This window comes from Pyrus communis, chromosome 9 (genome assembly GCF_963583255.1).
Source record: "Pyrus communis chromosome 9, drPyrComm1.1, whole genome shotgun sequence".
In the NCBI taxonomy this organism is placed as follows: domain Eukaryota; kingdom Viridiplantae; phylum Streptophyta; class Magnoliopsida; order Rosales; family Rosaceae; genus Pyrus; species Pyrus communis.
This window is the reverse complement of record NC_084811.1, coordinates 8,129,846-8,147,185: the sequence shown is the minus strand read 5'-3', so window position 1 is coordinate 8,147,185 and position 17,340 is coordinate 8,129,846. Positions and strand designations below refer to the sequence as shown.

At 37.1% G+C, this 17,340-nt stretch overlaps 4 protein-coding genes and 1 pseudogene across 4 annotated transcripts; 1 reads left to right on the top strand and 4 right to left on the bottom strand.

Annotated features, from left to right (window-relative positions):
* Positions 1–70: 70 nt before the first annotated feature.
* On the bottom strand, positions 71–2,602 carry LOC137744679 (protein LATERAL BRANCHING OXIDOREDUCTASE 1-like). Its single transcript, XM_068484449.1, has 4 exons — positions 2,361–2,602; positions 1,878–2,122; positions 387–711; positions 71–313 (listed from the first exon to the last, which is right to left on the bottom strand). Exons 1-4 carry the CDS (start codon positions 2,583–2,585, stop codon positions 71–73), a joined length of 1,038 nt encoding a protein of 345 aa, XP_068340550.1. The 5' UTR covers positions 2,586–2,602.
* A 2,964-nt stretch (positions 2,603–5,566) lies between these two features.
* LOC137744323 (protein LATERAL BRANCHING OXIDOREDUCTASE 1-like) lies at positions 5,567–6,928 on the bottom strand (annotated as a pseudogene).
* Positions 6,929–7,567: 639 nt separating this feature from the next.
* On the bottom strand, positions 7,568–8,335 carry LOC137744322 (thaumatin-like protein). The gene has a single exon (XM_068484162.1). The coding sequence runs from the start codon at positions 8,333–8,335 to the stop codon at positions 7,568–7,570; it is 768 nt and encodes a 255-aa protein (XP_068340263.1).
* Positions 8,336–11,978: 3,643 nt separating this feature from the next.
* On the top strand, positions 11,979–15,007 carry LOC137745532 (uncharacterized). Its single transcript, XM_068485494.1, has 12 exons — positions 11,979–12,226; positions 12,323–12,455; positions 12,680–12,753; positions 12,854–12,900; positions 12,981–13,125; positions 13,231–13,275; positions 13,363–13,567; positions 13,643–13,704; positions 13,809–13,909; positions 14,026–14,080; positions 14,160–14,207; positions 14,552–15,007. The coding sequence occupies exons 1-12, from the start codon at positions 12,034–12,036 to the stop codon at positions 14,728–14,730; spliced, it is 1,287 nt and encodes a 428-aa protein (XP_068341595.1). The 5' UTR covers positions 11,979–12,033; the 3' UTR covers positions 14,731–15,007.
* Positions 15,008–15,625: 618 nt separating this feature from the next.
* LOC137744078 (light-harvesting complex-like protein OHP1, chloroplastic) lies at positions 15,626–16,536 on the bottom strand. Its single transcript, XM_068483939.1, has 3 exons — positions 16,349–16,536; positions 15,967–16,089; positions 15,626–15,827 (listed from the first exon to the last, which is right to left on the bottom strand). The coding sequence occupies exons 1-3, from the start codon at positions 16,490–16,492 to the stop codon at positions 15,759–15,761; spliced, it is 336 nt and encodes a 111-aa protein (XP_068340040.1). The 5' UTR covers positions 16,493–16,536; the 3' UTR covers positions 15,626–15,758.
* Between the last annotated feature and the right edge of the window lie 804 nt (positions 16,537–17,340).

The window sequence follows — 17,340 nt, the reverse complement described above, 5'->3', positions numbered from 1 at the left end:
CTTACTGAAAGTCATCACAGAAGACAGGATTTAGATTTTTCTTCTAGTTTTTTAAAAATTTAATCATTGCTCAACTTCCAATCTTTGCCATTTCAGTGTGTGCCTTCCCATCGAGTTTCCCCTTTATGGCCTTCGCCATATAATCTCCAAATTTTAATTTCTTGTATTTTCTTGATGACTCCACCATATGATCAAACGGTCCAACTTCCGCGTCAGTATGTGGAAAAAGAAATGATGCATAAGATATCCTCAGCCTGCTTTCGTTGGGGACAGCTCTATGCTCAATGCTCTTGTACTTCCCATTGCTCCATATCTGTCATAAAAATAATAAAAATTATGTTTAAATATTAACATTGTACTACATACTCAATAATAACCATGTTTACCTCAAGAGCATCTCCGACATTCACAACGAGAGCGTTCGGAATCGGCTTCACCGGCACCCATTTGCCTTCTTTTCGAATCTGTAATCCGGTGACATTATCTTCTTGCATGAGTATGGTTACGGTGGTTGTATCCGAGTGCGGACTTAGAGCTAGTACTTTATCAGGCATGGAGCATGGAGGAGTGTAGTTCACCCGCAAGGCTTGAAGCACCTCTTTATGCAGTCCAAGAAGAGCATCCTTCTCTAGCTCCATGATAATAGATAGAGACCTTATGAGTTCCTCCCCAATTCTTTTAACTTCACTTGAATATGCCTCGATAGTTTCCCTATCATCATCAACACACTTATCACTAAATTGGAAGCGAGTTTAGTTTAGTTCACTTCCACGTGTGGTTAATTGAATTGATTTGAATTTTTTTATTTTTTGTTTGGGTATAACTCTACCGACGTGTGGGCTCTCGCTCAAGTACTACGGTTCATATCTATTAACAGTGATAAGAGTTTTTCTGGAATAAGGATGTCCACATTTGACGATCATGTTTCTGTCTAACATATGTAATTATTGAAACTGTATCAGAGATTGTTTAGCCATTTGATTATCCGCATTTTCATTTCAGCTTTATCTATCGAACTTTATATTTTCGTTGTTTTACAATAGTTTTAAATATGGATGTTTTTTTGGAGAGATACTCCTAATATATAGACGCTCCAATCATAGGATACTCTAGAAGTAATCCTAGAGGTTGTTTGGGTGAGGGATTTTCAAGTTTCAAGGGATTGATCTTAAGTTTCTTAAGAAATGTATAGATCACAAAATGTTAAATAGAAGGGATTAGAAAAACTCTTCCCTACATGAGCATTGCAATATGTGAGAGGGATTTGTAAAGGACTCCTCCCCCTGGTTTGTATATCTCTCTTGGGAATTTCTAGTTCCTTCTATATATTAAACATTTTTTTATAACTTGACCTCAATCCCTTGTGACTTGAAGGGAGAAGATCCTCTCCGGCCCAATACATTCGAATCCTCTGGATCCTTCTTCTTTAATGGCTGAGTCGGTGTTGTGGCTTCCCCGGAGTTGGTTGTGTTGGCAACATCGTAATAGTTGTGGATGACGTAAAAGAAAAAAAGTGAAGAAGAAGCCGCAGAATAGGAGAAGAAGGATTATTGCAGAAGAAGAATTGAAGAAGGCGGCGAAGCACAAGAAAAACTGTAGAGAAGAAAAAAGAAGGAGGATCCGGATGTATTGGGTCCAGAGAGGATCCTCTCCCCGACGTGAAAATCCGTTATTCAAAAAAAACCGGAAAGACTTTTTGGGGTCTTAAAATACTTTATCCTTGCGTTTGCAACTGAATCATGTTCCTCGTGCTTGCTTGCTGGTAGCTAGCACAAGGACATCCATAAAGAATGTTTCAAGTCCCCGGAAATAAATCGACCCAAAATAAGAAAGTCACAGGAAATAATTTCCCTGAATAATTTAGTTTAGAAACATACCTGAACCCATTTGGTGCAGTTGGCCAAAACTTAAGGTCTCTTGACTGAGCTGGATAAAGGCTTAGAATTAGTGTGTCGGACCAGTCCATTGTCTGCCCTTCGGAAATCGCATAGGCTTGCCCATAGCCCTCACGGCCACCTGACATGCGTATTTTATTCTTCTCTTCTAGAGGAAGTTCAAAGAACTTGGCCGTTGCATCCTTCATCTCCTGCAGCAATTCTGTTGCCACTCCATGATTAACCACCTGCAATCATGTTTAACTATATTATTATATAATAACCTCAAAGTGTCTACCAAGTTAGATATCATACTGGTACAATGGAAAATGTTCTTTTTCTCAAACTGTTCGACAACATAAAACATGGTAAGTTTGGATAGTAGATCGCGTTGATTTTTTTCCAGAATTTGTGTACCTCCACGTTCATTGTTTGTCAACATAAACATTTTGTGTAGCTGTTCAGTATAATATATATTTAGGATACCTGAAAGAATCCCCATTCTTTGCAAGCTTGGTCCAGTTTGTTGAGCTCCTCCTTGTGCCCACTCGAGAGCAGAGAAAGATCGAGGATAGGGATCTTCGATGAAAGATCAAACGCGTCTGCTGTACTCTTTGGCTCGTCTTCTTCCTTCCTGCTTACGAGGAATGTTTCAGGGACCTGCAATGGGTTACTTCTTACCATTTCTTGAACATTTGGTGCAAATGCCATCTCTAGGGTTGAAGGGTTTTTCACTCTTGTTTCTTTCTTGTTCAGAAATATTAATGCTTCAGCTTCATTGGTTTCAGATCGATTATTAATGGTGGAGAGAAAGAGAGGGTGCTGCTAAGTTACTTAATTTAGTGATTTGTTTTTGGGGTGTTGGTGATAGATGATGAACTATATTTTGTTCTATATTGATGCTTTAGTGAAATTAGGTAGAAATAATTTCTTTTGATCAATTAACAATCCTTGCTTGATTCGTACCTTTCCTTTTGTCGAGATGCATAATGATAGTATTATTTAACTCCACATGGTAGAGTGATTTTTTAAGTTGCATGTGGGTAGCATTGGTGTTGTATATATTATCAATCTCGTTTTCCTGCACACTAGCGTTTAAACGAAAGATATATACTACCATATAAAGTCAGCAGCTCCATTTGAGGTCGCGTGTTTCATAAAAAAAAAGTGGAACAAAAATGCTCCTTAAAATAATGCATCAAATAATGCAAGGGTATTTTTGTCATATAAACAATGTTTTTTTTTTATAATTAATTATTTTATTTTATTTTTTTAACAAACGATATTACCTACACTAAGGGAGATGAGGATGGGTTTAGCCTCACAATAGGTTAACAATAATGTGATTCAAAAAATGTGTAGTCATTCGTCAAAAAATGTGTAGTCACGTGTAGCACGTCGTGATTAAAAAAAAAACATTTATTTAAATCATATGATGTGAATGTCAGAATTAATTTAATTAATTAACTCATCCAAATTGAATAGTTAATTAGTAAGCTAAGGTGGATCTTCCGCCTGTGTGGTTTTAAGAATCTATAGGTCATCCCCAATTGAGAGGGTTAAAGGTTAAAAGGTCAAAAAGCCAAAAAATAGTCTGATTTATCCAAAAATTCATTTCCAACCGATGATTGAACTATAATTATATAGAGCCCACCAGACCATTAATTAGCCAAAGGGCATCAGGCTGGCTAAATGTAGTCCCTCTTAGAGCATTCCCACCGTTGGGTTTTGCTCGGGGGACAGGCTCCAAAAGAAGGGCCCAAGGGCCGGTGGCGTCGCTCCAGCGTGGGCTAGCCAGATGGACGGGGGAGGCCTGAGCTTCGGGCCCGTGAGGGATTACCAGCCCGAGAGCCCGAGGTGGGCGTGACGTCAGGCTGACGCCAGGGTGGCATCAGCGCAATATTTTTTTTTTTTGGGTTAGGCGCGTGCACCCCACCCGCGCGTGGGGGCGCGTCGTTGACACAAAAATTAGAAAAAAAAAACATCTGTCAGTTACCGTTGGGAAGCCACGTGGCTTCCCACGGTGCGTTAGATCTTAACGGTCACTTAATGTGGACCGTTCGATCTCAACGGTAAAAAAAAAAATTTAAGTTAGATTTAACGGTGGATATTAAAATGCTTTATAAATTAAAAAATAAATGAAAAAACAGTTTTAAAAATCTGAAATGTTACCGTTGTGACACGTGGCACAATCTGAAGTGTTGGAATTCAAATTTTTTTATATCTAACGGCAGAGATTAATTAATTGAATAAAAATTTAAAAAAAATTTAAAAAAAATTGTAAAAAATTCAAAAAAATTCAAAAAAATATCTGAAAAATCTGAAAAAAATTGTAAAAAAAATTGTTTTTACTTTTCTATAAATACCTTCTCATTATCATCTACCTTCTCGACGGGAATGTGAGGCTCTGCCCTTTCTTACGTTGTCATCTCTCATTTAACGCTCCTCATCCTCTTCCTTCTCATTTCTTACCCCCTGTTGATTGAACATTGCTTCTGATTCGTTAAACAATTCTTCCTCTTCCTGATTGAATTCCCACATCATCCTTGAGGAAGAAGAAGAATACATTGAAAGAAAGAAACAGAAACTATGAATAATGATAAAGATTTTTGTGAATAAGGAAGCAGAAACTATGAATAATGATAGAGATCTTGAGAATTTTGGTGTGAGATTTGTGAGGATGGATGGTGGATTATATAGAGGATTCAGAAAGGATTAGGTTGTGCATAATGCCACGTGGCATGCCGTCATTCGTTAAAAATCTGATGGAAATCTATCCTCAAAGATTGTGAACAGATTATGACACGTGGCGCGACGTGATTGGTTAATAATCTTATCAGAAATCCATCACCAATAATTGTATTATTTTGTATTATGTAATAATACTTTGGATAATGACACGTGGCGCAACGAGAACGATTAAAAATCTTATCCGATATTACAATTAAAATTATTTTGTATTATTTTATAAATAAAAAAAATACTAATATTTTATTGCCTATTGCCAGGGCTATTGAAGTGTAACGGTGGAGATGCAAATTCTATTGCCAGGGCTACTTACTGTTCATTAAGGGCAGTTACTGTTCATTAGGTGAATTGAATAGTGTACTGCCAGGGGGGAGGGCTCCAACGCTGGAGTTGCTCTTAACCTTTTTTTAGTTCTTTTGGTTGGAGATACCTTAGTTGCAGAATACTTGGACCTTTTACCCATTTTTTTTCGTATTGGTCATGTATATTGGACATTATGGAACTCTGTTTCGACCTTAATAAATATCGTTAGGTACAAATCATTTTCCTTTAAATACTGACAACTAAAAAACAAGACAAACAGAAAACTCTTGGCTCCTCGCATATGTAAGGAGTCATACTCTTCCTCCCTAAGAAATCATTGCTCGATATGTCTGCCGAAACTTTTCCTTTGTATGATTTTATCGAGTTCCATTTGCTTATGTGTCGGATTGTGAGTTACAAATATAAAAGAATGACTCCGTATATGTAAGGAGCCAAGCAGTTTTAGCTTGAATTAGAAAGTTCACTGTTTCGTTCTTCCTTGTACAGAAGTGCATAGGATTGCTAACTTATCCAATTTAAATGGAAAGGATTTCTTACAGAGAAAGAAACCAAAAGAAATGCCTACTGATATTTTTACATGACAAAACCAAAAAAAAAAAAAAAATCATGATTATTGAGGACTACTTGATTTTAAGTCCTTTTCTTTTCTTTTGTTTACTCTGGCTTTTGTAAATAGAAAACATAATGGATTCCCTCAGCTAATCTCCATATCTGACTTTCTTGTACATCCAAACGGATCGTGGACAGTCCATCTTGTGATCGAATGGTTCAATTTCGACATCATCATGTGGTATAAGAAATGTTGCACAAGATAACCTTGCCTGTGGCAGCTCTGTGTTCAATACTACTGTACTTCCCATTACTCCATATCTGTCATGACAAAAACAAATGTGAAGCTCACTTTTCTCAGGTTAATCTAGGAAGAGTTTTATAGTATTAGAGAAACATCTCCACGGTGCTACTTATATATAGTACCTCAATAACATCTCCGACGTTTACAACTAGAGGGTTTGGAATTGGCTTGACCGGCTCCCATTCTCCTTCCTTCCGGATCTGTAATCCAGTCACATTGTCTTCTTGCATGAGTATGGTTATGGTGCTCGTATCAGATTGCGGACTATTACCTAGCAATTCATCAGGCATGCAGCACGGCGGATAGTAGTTCACAAGCCAAACTTGGACCAACTCTTTATGCAGGCCGAGAAGAGCATCCTTCTCCATCCCCATAATTAAAGATAGAGCTCTTACGAGCTCCTCTCCAACTTTTTTAACTTCACTAGAATATGTCTCAATTGCATCCCTTCACAAAAACTATAACTTAAAATATTAGTTACATACTTGGATCGCAAGAAACAACAATCTATTTTTTTCCTGAAATTTTACAAACATACTGGAATTCCTTCGGTGTGGTTGGCCAATATTTGAGCTTTCTATATAGAGATAGGTAAACAAGAAGAGCCAGTAAGTCAGACTAGTCCAGTATCTGATCTTCCGAAATCGTATATACATGCCCAGCCTTGAATGGCGTCCGATGTCATAGCAACCTTATCCTTCTCTTCTAATGGAAGTTGAAAGAACTTTGCTGCAGCATCCTTCATGCCCTCATTACTTCTGTTGCCACTCCATGATTTCCCATCTGCAATGAATTAAATTGAAAAGTTAATATAAAATAACGCTAGAGTTACGAAATTTGATCACCAAATGTTAGTGTCTTACTCGTTCAAAGTAAAAGAGATTTAAAGTGGACTCATAATTAATTGAAATGAAAGTTTGGACATAACAAAATTTGGTAAAAATGTTGAAATACTCGTTATAATTAAATTATAGCCGTACTCGATGTCAATTACCTGGAAGAAACCCTATTCTTTGCAAGCCAAGTCTAGTTTGGTAAGCTCCTCCGTGTTCCCACTTGAAAGCAGAGAGAAATCAACGGTAGGAATCTCCGAAGAAAGCTGACACATATGATCCACGCTCTTCGGCATTGATTCTTAAGAAGGCATCTTTCAGGGACGTGCAAAGAGTTGATCTTTGCTATTTCCAAAACATTTGGTGTCCGCAGAGACGAGCCAAAAGTCGGGGGCACTACAACCTCCTCTTGCACGAGTGCTACATCTGTGGATGAACCCATGTTCCCTTCTCAAAGTTTTTCAGCTTAAAATTGCATCAATAACTGTAAGCATTCGGAGTTTTATAGACCAGACCTCTAAATGGTGCCTGGTTTATAGATTCTTTATTTGCGAACAGTTGGAGCTTTCCTTCTGTTTTATTGTATAGGACGCTACGCAACTCTGCTTCGAACACTTATCGTCGAGCTAATCCTATCATGTGCATGTTAGATACAAAGAATTTTGGTTAAAATACTGACAACTACAAAACCAACAGGAAACTGCCGTCTAAAGTTGTTTAATTTCTTTGGAGTATTAGCTGAAGGTTCACTTCTTTTGGTTACGTATTCGGCGATGATAATTTATGTAAAGCGCAAGCATTAACAGTGATGTAATCTGGTTTTAGCATTACTTATTTCTTTAAAAAGTAAATCCAATCTTCTCAAGAAAGAAAAAACAGAATAACAACAGTTTCTTCCAAGTACAGCCATTGGCTACATCCTTTTCAGCCATTCCTCAATGGGGAGGGCAGAAAGTGATGACATACCGCGAAGCACGGCATTTGTTAAGGCTGGAGGAGTCATCAAAGGCATAACTATAAGCCTTGGGGCATATGGCCTTAAACAGATGTGCGAAAAGGGTCGGTTTGCAAGTGTTTGGGTTTGCGTAGCTTCCTGTGCAGCAATACTTCGCAGACTGCATAGCCAAGCAGGCACTCTTACACCCGACCACCCTGCCTCCTCTCCTCACTTCCAACGCAGATGGGCAGCACACGTTCAAATCAACCTCGCATGAGGCAACACCGCACCCTATTCCCCCACCAACCGGCTTCATTGACACGGGCAAGTTAAAGCCATCAACCAAACTCACATCATAGAAATGCAGGGGTGAAGTTGATGTTCCCAGCGTCATTTCAACCACGGTCGCTGGAGGCACGCCTCCTTTTCCTTGGCAATGCAATTGGCCAAAACAATCGCCGGTCTCACAGTTTCCTTTTCCATTACTGTCAAAGGAGCAACCCTGCCTGCCCCATATTCTTCCTGACCACTTCTCAGGTACATCAAGAACTGACTCCTCGCCGCTGCCAAGATGGAAACCGCCGCTTTGAGGAGTGTCTACGCCTGCACTGCCGAGTATACCGGGCCATATGCTTTCATTGCAGTTGTTCACTAGAATCAGTTGAGCCCCATCTGAAACAAGAAGCGGAAACAAGAAAACACAATTAGAAACCCAAAGAAACGAGGACACAGTGCAGTAAAGGTGGCAATTTCGGACATCACACATCACACAACTTGAAATTCTCACGAACTGAAGACACATAACTAACACAATTGAACTCATATTATATTAATAAATTGATAATTTTTCTCGTTTTTATGTCATTTTGCGTGTTGATCAACTAATGAGTTAGACAGAAAGACGAAAATAATATAAATAGATAAATCTGAACACGACCAATCGACATCCCTAAGTAGAAGAAATACATAGAAGAGATGAAGACTTGCTTGTAATTGAGATAGAGATTAGTAGATAGAGTATGGGGAAGAGAAAAGAGGAAGTTGGCATTGATTGAAATTGGGCCTGCGAATAGTAGATGTAGTTGAAATGAAAATACTTCTTCAGAACCACAAGCATATATATGTAATTGGAAACAACATCAAGCTTTTTAAGTGTAACATCCTCTCTTTTGATTTCTTTCTCTTACTTTCATGATGATAAAAGGGCATATATTCATTGCTTCCCATTGAGGGCTTTCTTTTTCTCCCTGTATCCCTGAGTATAAAAAATCAAAGGGAAGAATATAATCCATTTTACAAATAAAGAATGCATTAACAATAAAAAAAAATAATGAAACATAGTCTTAGGATGCAGAGAGTTGTCCCACATTGGAAAGTTAAAAAAAACCTTGAATAAGTTTATAAGAATTTGAGTTGATTGGTTTATAGAAGTTACTCCACATTGTTAATTGGTATTGGGTTGAAATCTCAATTTTTTTTAGTAATATCAGAGTGGGTTAACCTAAGCAAGGGTGGTACTATCCACACACATCTCATTACTTTTCACACACCCTCTTAATTTTCGGTGCGTCGGATCGAATGAATTGGATTGATCAAATGATATAAATTAAAAGATGGTGCGTGAAAGATAAAACAGAGTATATAAATAGCACCACCACCTAAGTAAATATCAACGCCTAGATGTGTTCTACATCACTCAAAAAGTTAAGAAAACCTCTTTGTTAGCAGTGGGGTGTGGCTCTGTGGTATTGAATGCATTGACTTGTAGCCGTATGATTTATCGTTGTATAACTGCTGAATCTCAATGTTCACATTTAAGTATTTAATTTTTAGATATTCAAATGCTCTGTTGCATTGTAGAAAAACTAGATGGCGGTGTTCTTCAATCAAAAAAAAAAAAAAAAAAGCTAGATGGCGGTGCGTTCTGAAACCGTAGGTAGAAATGGGAAATGATATAAAAACATGAAATGCGAAGTTGAATGAAGCAACTGTTATTCGGATTACGTGATCGTCAATTTATCCTGTGAATCAAATGCCTATAGAAGCAGAGTAATAGGAAAGGGCTAATATGATCACTATTTTTAAATTACAAGTAGCAGCAGTACTTAAATGAAAAGTAATATTTCTGTTGGACGTGAAGCTTAAAACACACCTATGCACCTCTTTATGTTAAATCATCAAATCTTTCTTTTGTGTAGAACAAGCAGCTTTTCTGAATTTGGCATGAATCTTCGGAAAAAGGATCCTCTTTTCCTGGGATCCTAGGGATCTCATGATCAGTGCAGTTTATCGTAAATCGTGTAATCAGTTTTCGTTATGTACTATTTATATATTTTTTTTAATTTTTAATTTAAAAATAATTTCTAATCACACGATATACGATAAATGGTTCCAATCATATAATCTTTAAGATCCAAGAAAAGGATCTGGCTGGGATTCTTTTCCGAATCTTAGTGAGTGAAAAAAGTTTGGTTTGTGTATACAAACTAGAAGCTAATACTTTAAAAAATAAAAAATAAAAATAAAAAGAGTCAAAAGTGAATTCATTAACAACCCAACAACTATATAATAGGAGGCTCAATTACAAGCCGAGCACAAAATAAAAATAAGGCCTCCAAGCAAAACAAAGTCCAAATAGATAATTGGGTCCAAACAGAAAAACAAAAAAGACAACAAGCCAAGCAGCTTTAGGGATGACAATTCAAACAGTAAAACCCGATAACTGTGGATAACCATCTGAATAAAGCGAATTTGGGTATATAATGGATATGAGGAAAAACCGTAAACTTTAATCGGTTATAGTTTTGGATATGGTTATAGGGGTATACAATATATATATATATATATATATATATATATATATAATGTTTATGGGAGATATCAACATAATGCTTATGCATTATGCATATATAATATAGGGGTATACAATATATATATATATATATATATATATATAATGTTTATGGGAGATACCAACATAATGCTTATGCATCAAACCCTATATTATATTCATTATGCACAAACATAATGCTAATGGGAGATATCTTAGCTCACATCATCAATATTTTATTCAATACTTTTATTTTTATACTCTACAAAATTCATTCATTGTTATGTTTTTTATTATTAGACGTGTTTGTTTAATGATGAAATTAGTATCTACTAAATTATTATGCACTTATTGAATGAATATAATTTTTTGTTTTTTGACGAAGATGGATATAACCTTTAACAGATGAAAAATCCATTATCCCGTGGGTATAGTTATGGATAATCCCCGATGGTTAATTTGCGGTTATGAATATGGTTATTTTTTGTGGATATGGGGATGGATATAACATTTCCGTCCCCAAACTGAACCGTTGTTATCCCTAAGCATCCTGCAGCACAATCGCCATTGACCGGAATCCACGATCGTGCACCTCCATCCCCGGCAAATATTAGAGATCTAGCCAATCAATGTCCCATAAGTGGTGGAAAAGAAAGCTCCAACCTTCCTCCATCAAGCACCAAATAGATCTGAGCCACATATTATGGTTTGAGCCACATATTTAATGAAACCAGAGGGAAGGAGATCCCACCAGTAACAATGCCAATAAAGGCATACACATGGAAGGTGGTGGTGTTTCCACCGAAGCCGGAGCTGTGCGCACCTTCCGAGAGGTTCGCAACAAGTCGCGTGAAGAAAAATGGTTTGCAGATCCAAAATTGATTGAGACAGAGGAAGGACAGAGCAAGGTATAGGATGGTGAATGAATAGAAATAAGGATGTGAACGGAAACTGAGATTGGAAGAAGAGGAGACCAGAGCTAGGAGTGCAAGTGGTCGAAACAACAGGGACAAAACGTAGGCCAACAAGCATGCAGAAAAAAAAAAGAAAAAAAGAAAAAAAGAAAAAACAGAGAAACGGGAGATAGCCACCGACTCTGGACACAACCATGGCCGACGACGGAAGATGGAGGAAGTAGTTAAAAATAAACTCTCACAAGAGAGAAGGAACTCTCACGAAGGGAGAGAAGAAACTCTTACGAAGAGGAGAGACAAGGATCAAAATTATGTATCCAAGCCAGGTTTGTTGAAGATTTTTTCAGTTGAATTAGAAGGACTCGAACTCATAACAAATTTTAATCTTAACTTATTATCACATTCTTTCAGTACTTGGGCTAATTTGAAGGGCAGCTTTCTTAAAACATAACAATTATGAACATGTCAACAACTAGGAGAAAAAAAAGAAGCAAATAGCCCTTTAACGTAGTAGTGGAATGGTGTTCAATCCTTACATGACCGACATGAGATTTCTAACATTTAATTTAACAAAATGAAAGTATGTAATATTTTGCAAATATAATTAAATTCCAGGGACTAACTTCTAAAATAAAATAAAAAATATTATAAAGTTTCAATTTTAACCAGTTTAGGGTTTTTGGATAATCCAATTGAGGAAGAGAAATCACATCTCCCAAAATGATTCGCACCGCAGTTAAGCTATCGCTATCTGCGGCCACCGTCAATCGAACCGCCAAGCTCGGGGTCTCCATCCTTCATCGATCACCGCCGTCCAGACTTGTCCACGACGGGATCAACGGCTTGAACGCCAACCCCGTTGCTCTTCAGATGATCAACTACGCTCTCTCTCACGCTAGGTCTCAGAAATCAGGTCCTTTTACAATCCGGTCATTTGAATTTTTGAATTTGTTCATAAAATTTTGAAATTAAATTGTTTAATTTGAAATTTGGATTGTGGGAAATGTAGATGAATCGTATGCGCAAGGTGTGCTTGTACTGGAACAGTGCCTTTCGACTCAGCCGAGCGAAGGGCAAGACCCTGCTGGTGATAATTCAAGGGGAATGGTGTTGTTGGCCATGTCCACTTTATCATCTGAAAGGTTTCTTTTTTATCTTTTTGGTGTTTTTCTTTTAATCTCGTACCCGCGATATTCTACTTTAAACTAATCTAAATAGCGGAGAGGGGGATTAGAACTCGGGTACGTATGGGAACATCCGCTCTAGCCAAGTTTGTTTGTTTTGGGTGATTAGATAGCCCAATTAAGTTTTGTGTTTGATGGATTAAGAATAAGAAACTCATATTACTTGAATTTCAAATTTTTAGAGGAAATTTCGGTGAAGCAGTGGAGAAGCTGCAAAAGATTCAAGATTTAACCAACTCTTCAGTTGGTGTTAGAGGTAAGATTATTATTTTACATTTTTTTTTTCATATATTTGTGAAGTTTTGCCTTAGTACAATGACCTGTTGACTAATAAACCATTCTGGGTTTTGTTAAAGTTGCCGCCTTGGAGGCTCTTGTCGGACTTCACTTAGAGTTAGAGCAGGTTAGTCAACACTAAAACGATTAAAAATATTTATTTGTGTTCTTGTGTAGTTAAATATGTAAATGGTTCTCCCTATATAGGATGATACTTCATCAGTGCTCGCAGATAAATGCTTAGAACTGTTGGAGAACAATGAGCCTGGATCAAATGGTGGAGATTTTATAAATGCTCGCGCTAGAGCAGTAAAGGGGCTTGTTGAACTTGTCCATGGTAATACTGCATCAGGTACAGTTGAAGGCTAGCCTTTGTCTATTTATATACATTTGCTTCAACTAGTACACTGCTGAGAGTCAGGAAAGAAGGAAAATTCTGAATTTGGGTTCTCTGCAGCTGAATCGTTCTTTCAAGGACTTAAGGACAACCCGGCAATCACTGGTGAGGTTCATTTTGTTGGTGATGGTTATCAGTGCCTCTAATACAAGACATCATTCAACATGAGATGATTAATTGAAAGCTATGTAGGTAGTACTGCTTTATCCTATGGAGAATTCTTGCATGCAACACAGAACTTTTCGTTGGCAAAGGATGTCTACCAGAATGTTATTCAAGGGTTGTCCAAGAACGAAGAGTATGGTAATCCGAATGCATTAGCAGCCTGTAATATGTCTGCTGAGGAAGTTTCCCTAGCTGCCACATGTGCTTTAGGACAACTTGAGGCTCACTTGGGGTAAGTCCTTGACTACTGTTGACCCTATCATTTTTCTGTTTAGAATGGTGGAGAGATTAATCTTTGATCTTTTAGGAACTTTGACGATGCCGAGGAGATATTGACTAAAGCTTTAACTATAACCGAGGAACATTTTGGTGTGTTTCTTTGGCATTACTTTTGTTATGACTGGTATGGAATTTTTTAGAATTTTTATGTAACAATAAGTTGGTGTCCTTTTGGTTCTTTGATTTCTGTGTAGGCTCTCGTCACCCCCAGGTTGGTGTTATTTTAACCTGCATAGCTCTCATGTTTCGACGCAAAGCAATGCTAGAGCATTCTAGTGCTCTTTTGATTCAAGAGGTTAGAACTTATACTGTATAATTATAATTCTAAACTTAGGAATCTTGCATGTTCTTGCTACTATATTTCTATGGCCTTATTCTTAACTCTTCCACCCCGAAAAATAAAAATGACAGGGACTTTATAGAAGGGCAATAGAGTTGCTGAAACCCCCACCATTGGACTCAGAAGGTATGTGTTAACTGTGCCATAAATTTCTCCATATGAGAGCCGGTAATAATTGCTCATTGCTCTTTATTGGGTTGTGTAGGTACAGAAGCAAAGGTAGATAGAAGTGATATAGTGGCCCTTGCAAGAGGTAATGGCTAAACATCCGAATGTTTCCTCAACATGAGCATATTAGAAATTATACCCAAGCAATGACTATTTTTAGAAAATCAGCCTTGATTTCTTACAATTGGGTTTTATTCCATAATGTTATTGTTAACCAGTTTCCGGTCGATCAAATCTACGCATTGTTTCCTGCACCTGATTGGTGTGGCTTATACTGTAAAATTGGAATACATTCAAGTAGAATAGGTCTCTCTGGATATTTGGAAACCTGTAATGGCCTTTATCGCTGCAGATGTTTGACGTGCTGACCTTTTAATCTAAAGATTATAACCAGGTTATCTGCATTGATATGGTTGATTGATTGTGTAGGTGGGTATGCTGAAGTGCTTTGTATCCAACAGAACCGAAAGGATCAAGGTGAAAAAGCAAAGAGTTGGGCGGAGGCTGTATGGAGGAACCGCCGGCTGTCATTGGCCGAAGCACTGGACGTATCTAATACTAGTTCAGCAGTTCCAATTATAGATGCTCGAATCAGCAGGGTCCTGTAATGTCGTCATTCCCAATACTTGCAGTCGCAGTTGGAGGTTCTCTGGTGATATACATCACAAGGAATGAGAAGACGTGCTCCCATTCCGTCTTATGCCCTTTGCACTCGTTAACGATGCAGCAAATATTTGAGGATTTGAACCAAGCATATCTTTACACCATGTGACATCTTGGCATGAATGTAAACGTTATGTACCTATTTTCGGATAATGTAAGAGGTAGCTACGGTGGCCACTATATATAGGTGAGATGAGCAATCCCTCGGAAATAAATGTGCTATCAAGTGTGAGTTTCGATTGACCTAAACCAGGAGCATTACAGATTCTATGCCGTGCATTGGCCGGGGATCTGGAAGAAAGCTTCGTCGGGTTGGACATAAATAGTTGGGAATATCGGAAGTGTCCTATATTACAAGGGACAGATCATGACGCATTAATTGAGGTACAAAGCAGAGGAATACCCACTTAAGATGAAAGCACAAACTGCAGTTTAGGCACTGTTCAAAAAATTTCTATCTAGCGCCGTCTAAGCTTTGTTTAGGCATTTGAAAATTAAGAAGCCCTGTCTGCACCTGTTGAGGCGCCCACCTAGACCGCCTAGACACCCAAACTAGCTTAGGCACCCGCCTAGGTTGCAACTCACTTAGACAGAAAATAGATAAATTTCATTTTGCATTTTATTTTTTTCAATAAATTGTAAAAAACTTGTTGAATACTTAAATAAACACACATTATATGCTTGTTCCTTATATTTTTATTATGTTCCTATACTTCATAATATATATGTCATTCTATTTTGTAGTGTATGACGAAATTATATATATTTAAAGTATAAACAGACATTTATTTACACGAAATATATTAGATTTATTTAAATTCGTCTCGTCCGCCTAGGCGCCCGCTTAAGCATTAGGCTTTAACCTGCCGTCCAATTAGTGCCTATTATTTTTTAGAACCTTTGAGTTTAAGACCAGTACTCGTTGCAAAAAAGACCGTATCTTACTTTTTAAGTAAATACCCAAATTGAATGATCACAGAGGAATATCTAATCCTTTTCCAATCTCCACTCCAATCAACTGCAGTATTCCCTTGTTCAATATCTGAAAATCATGAAAGCAATATTAAACATATCAGCAAAAACTAGTCGTTCTAGGGTGGGGTTAACTGCACTTTCTCGACAACTGTAACAACGAAGTATCAATACTAAACCATAAAAACGCAAAAGAAACATAATTTTACCAGTTCCACTATGAAGGTTCCGATAAGTCCGATCATACATGCTCTAGAATTCCATATTTCTGCAGTCCTGGTGAATCCAGCAAAAGGGGCCTTAAACTTTGGCTCTACTTTTGGCACCACCACCTGCAAATTTTGATCCACATTAATCTACCTTCTCAAAATTATACTTGTGCAACAAGTTCTAAAATTTCATTCGAATTATAACACCATGAGAAAAAAAAATGAACAAATGGATGACCTGTTTGGAAATCGCTTTTAAACTTTCAGATCACCAAAAATGCTTTTCAAAATAATTAAAGAGAAAATAAACTTCTCAACGTGCTTGTAATGAACAGAAGTGTTATTTTAAAGAAACACTTCCAAACCGGCCCTAAGAACGTACCCCAGCAGGAAGCTTGGCAGCTTGAACTGTGAAGGAGCTGGTACGCCTCCTGGGAGCTGGGCAGAGTTGCTGGGTTTGAGGATTTGCCGTTAGAACCCTGGTGGTGAGGAGAGAAGATGAAAGTATGGTAGATGAAGTTGCCATGGTTGTTTTTTTATTTTTTTATTTAGTTTAATTGTTATTTTGGTTGTGATATATGGCATGCTCTCAAGCTATGGCTTCTTTGCAATACTTATCTACTTCACCCCACACAACAATTGGCAAACAACTTTCCACGTCCACGTAATTCTTTAGTATTTTGTGGGGGTATGAATTGACATCGATTTATGCCAGAAGTTATTTAACATATGTATTAGGCCCTGGACTTTCATTTTTGGATAAAAACAAGAATTAATTGTAGGCTTCATTTCACGTCGAGTTTCACCGATTTCAATCGTTGTTTTTTTTCAAGTTGTACTTCATAAATAATTTTTGCAAAATATTAGGCAAATCGAAATATTTGATGCATTTAATTGAATTCAAAGAAATTTTGACAAACACTTCATTCTTTAAGAAACAATGAAGTTTCAACGTGATAATTAAATAAGCAAATATTTGAGACATCTAATTGAGTTCAAAAAAAAATTGGCGAATATCTATTTACCAAGATGTATTATGTTGAATTAATATATCTAAATGTCTACCGAAACGGATATACTAAAATATATTAAATGAATAAATGTACCTAAATGAAGAACACAACATGCATCGAGATATTATATGAAACATTAGTTTACCTAAATGTTTACAAAAAAAATATTTTGTGACTAATGAAATGAAAATTAGGATGTCCAAAAAAACTTTAGTTTTAATGAAAAATGACAAATGAATATGTAGTGAATACTATCTGGGAAAGGTAAAAATGTGGTTTTTCGTTAAAAATGTGGTTTTTCGTTAAAAATGTGGTTTTTCGTTAAAAGTGAATACTATCAGTTTGGTAGTTTCTGAAAAAC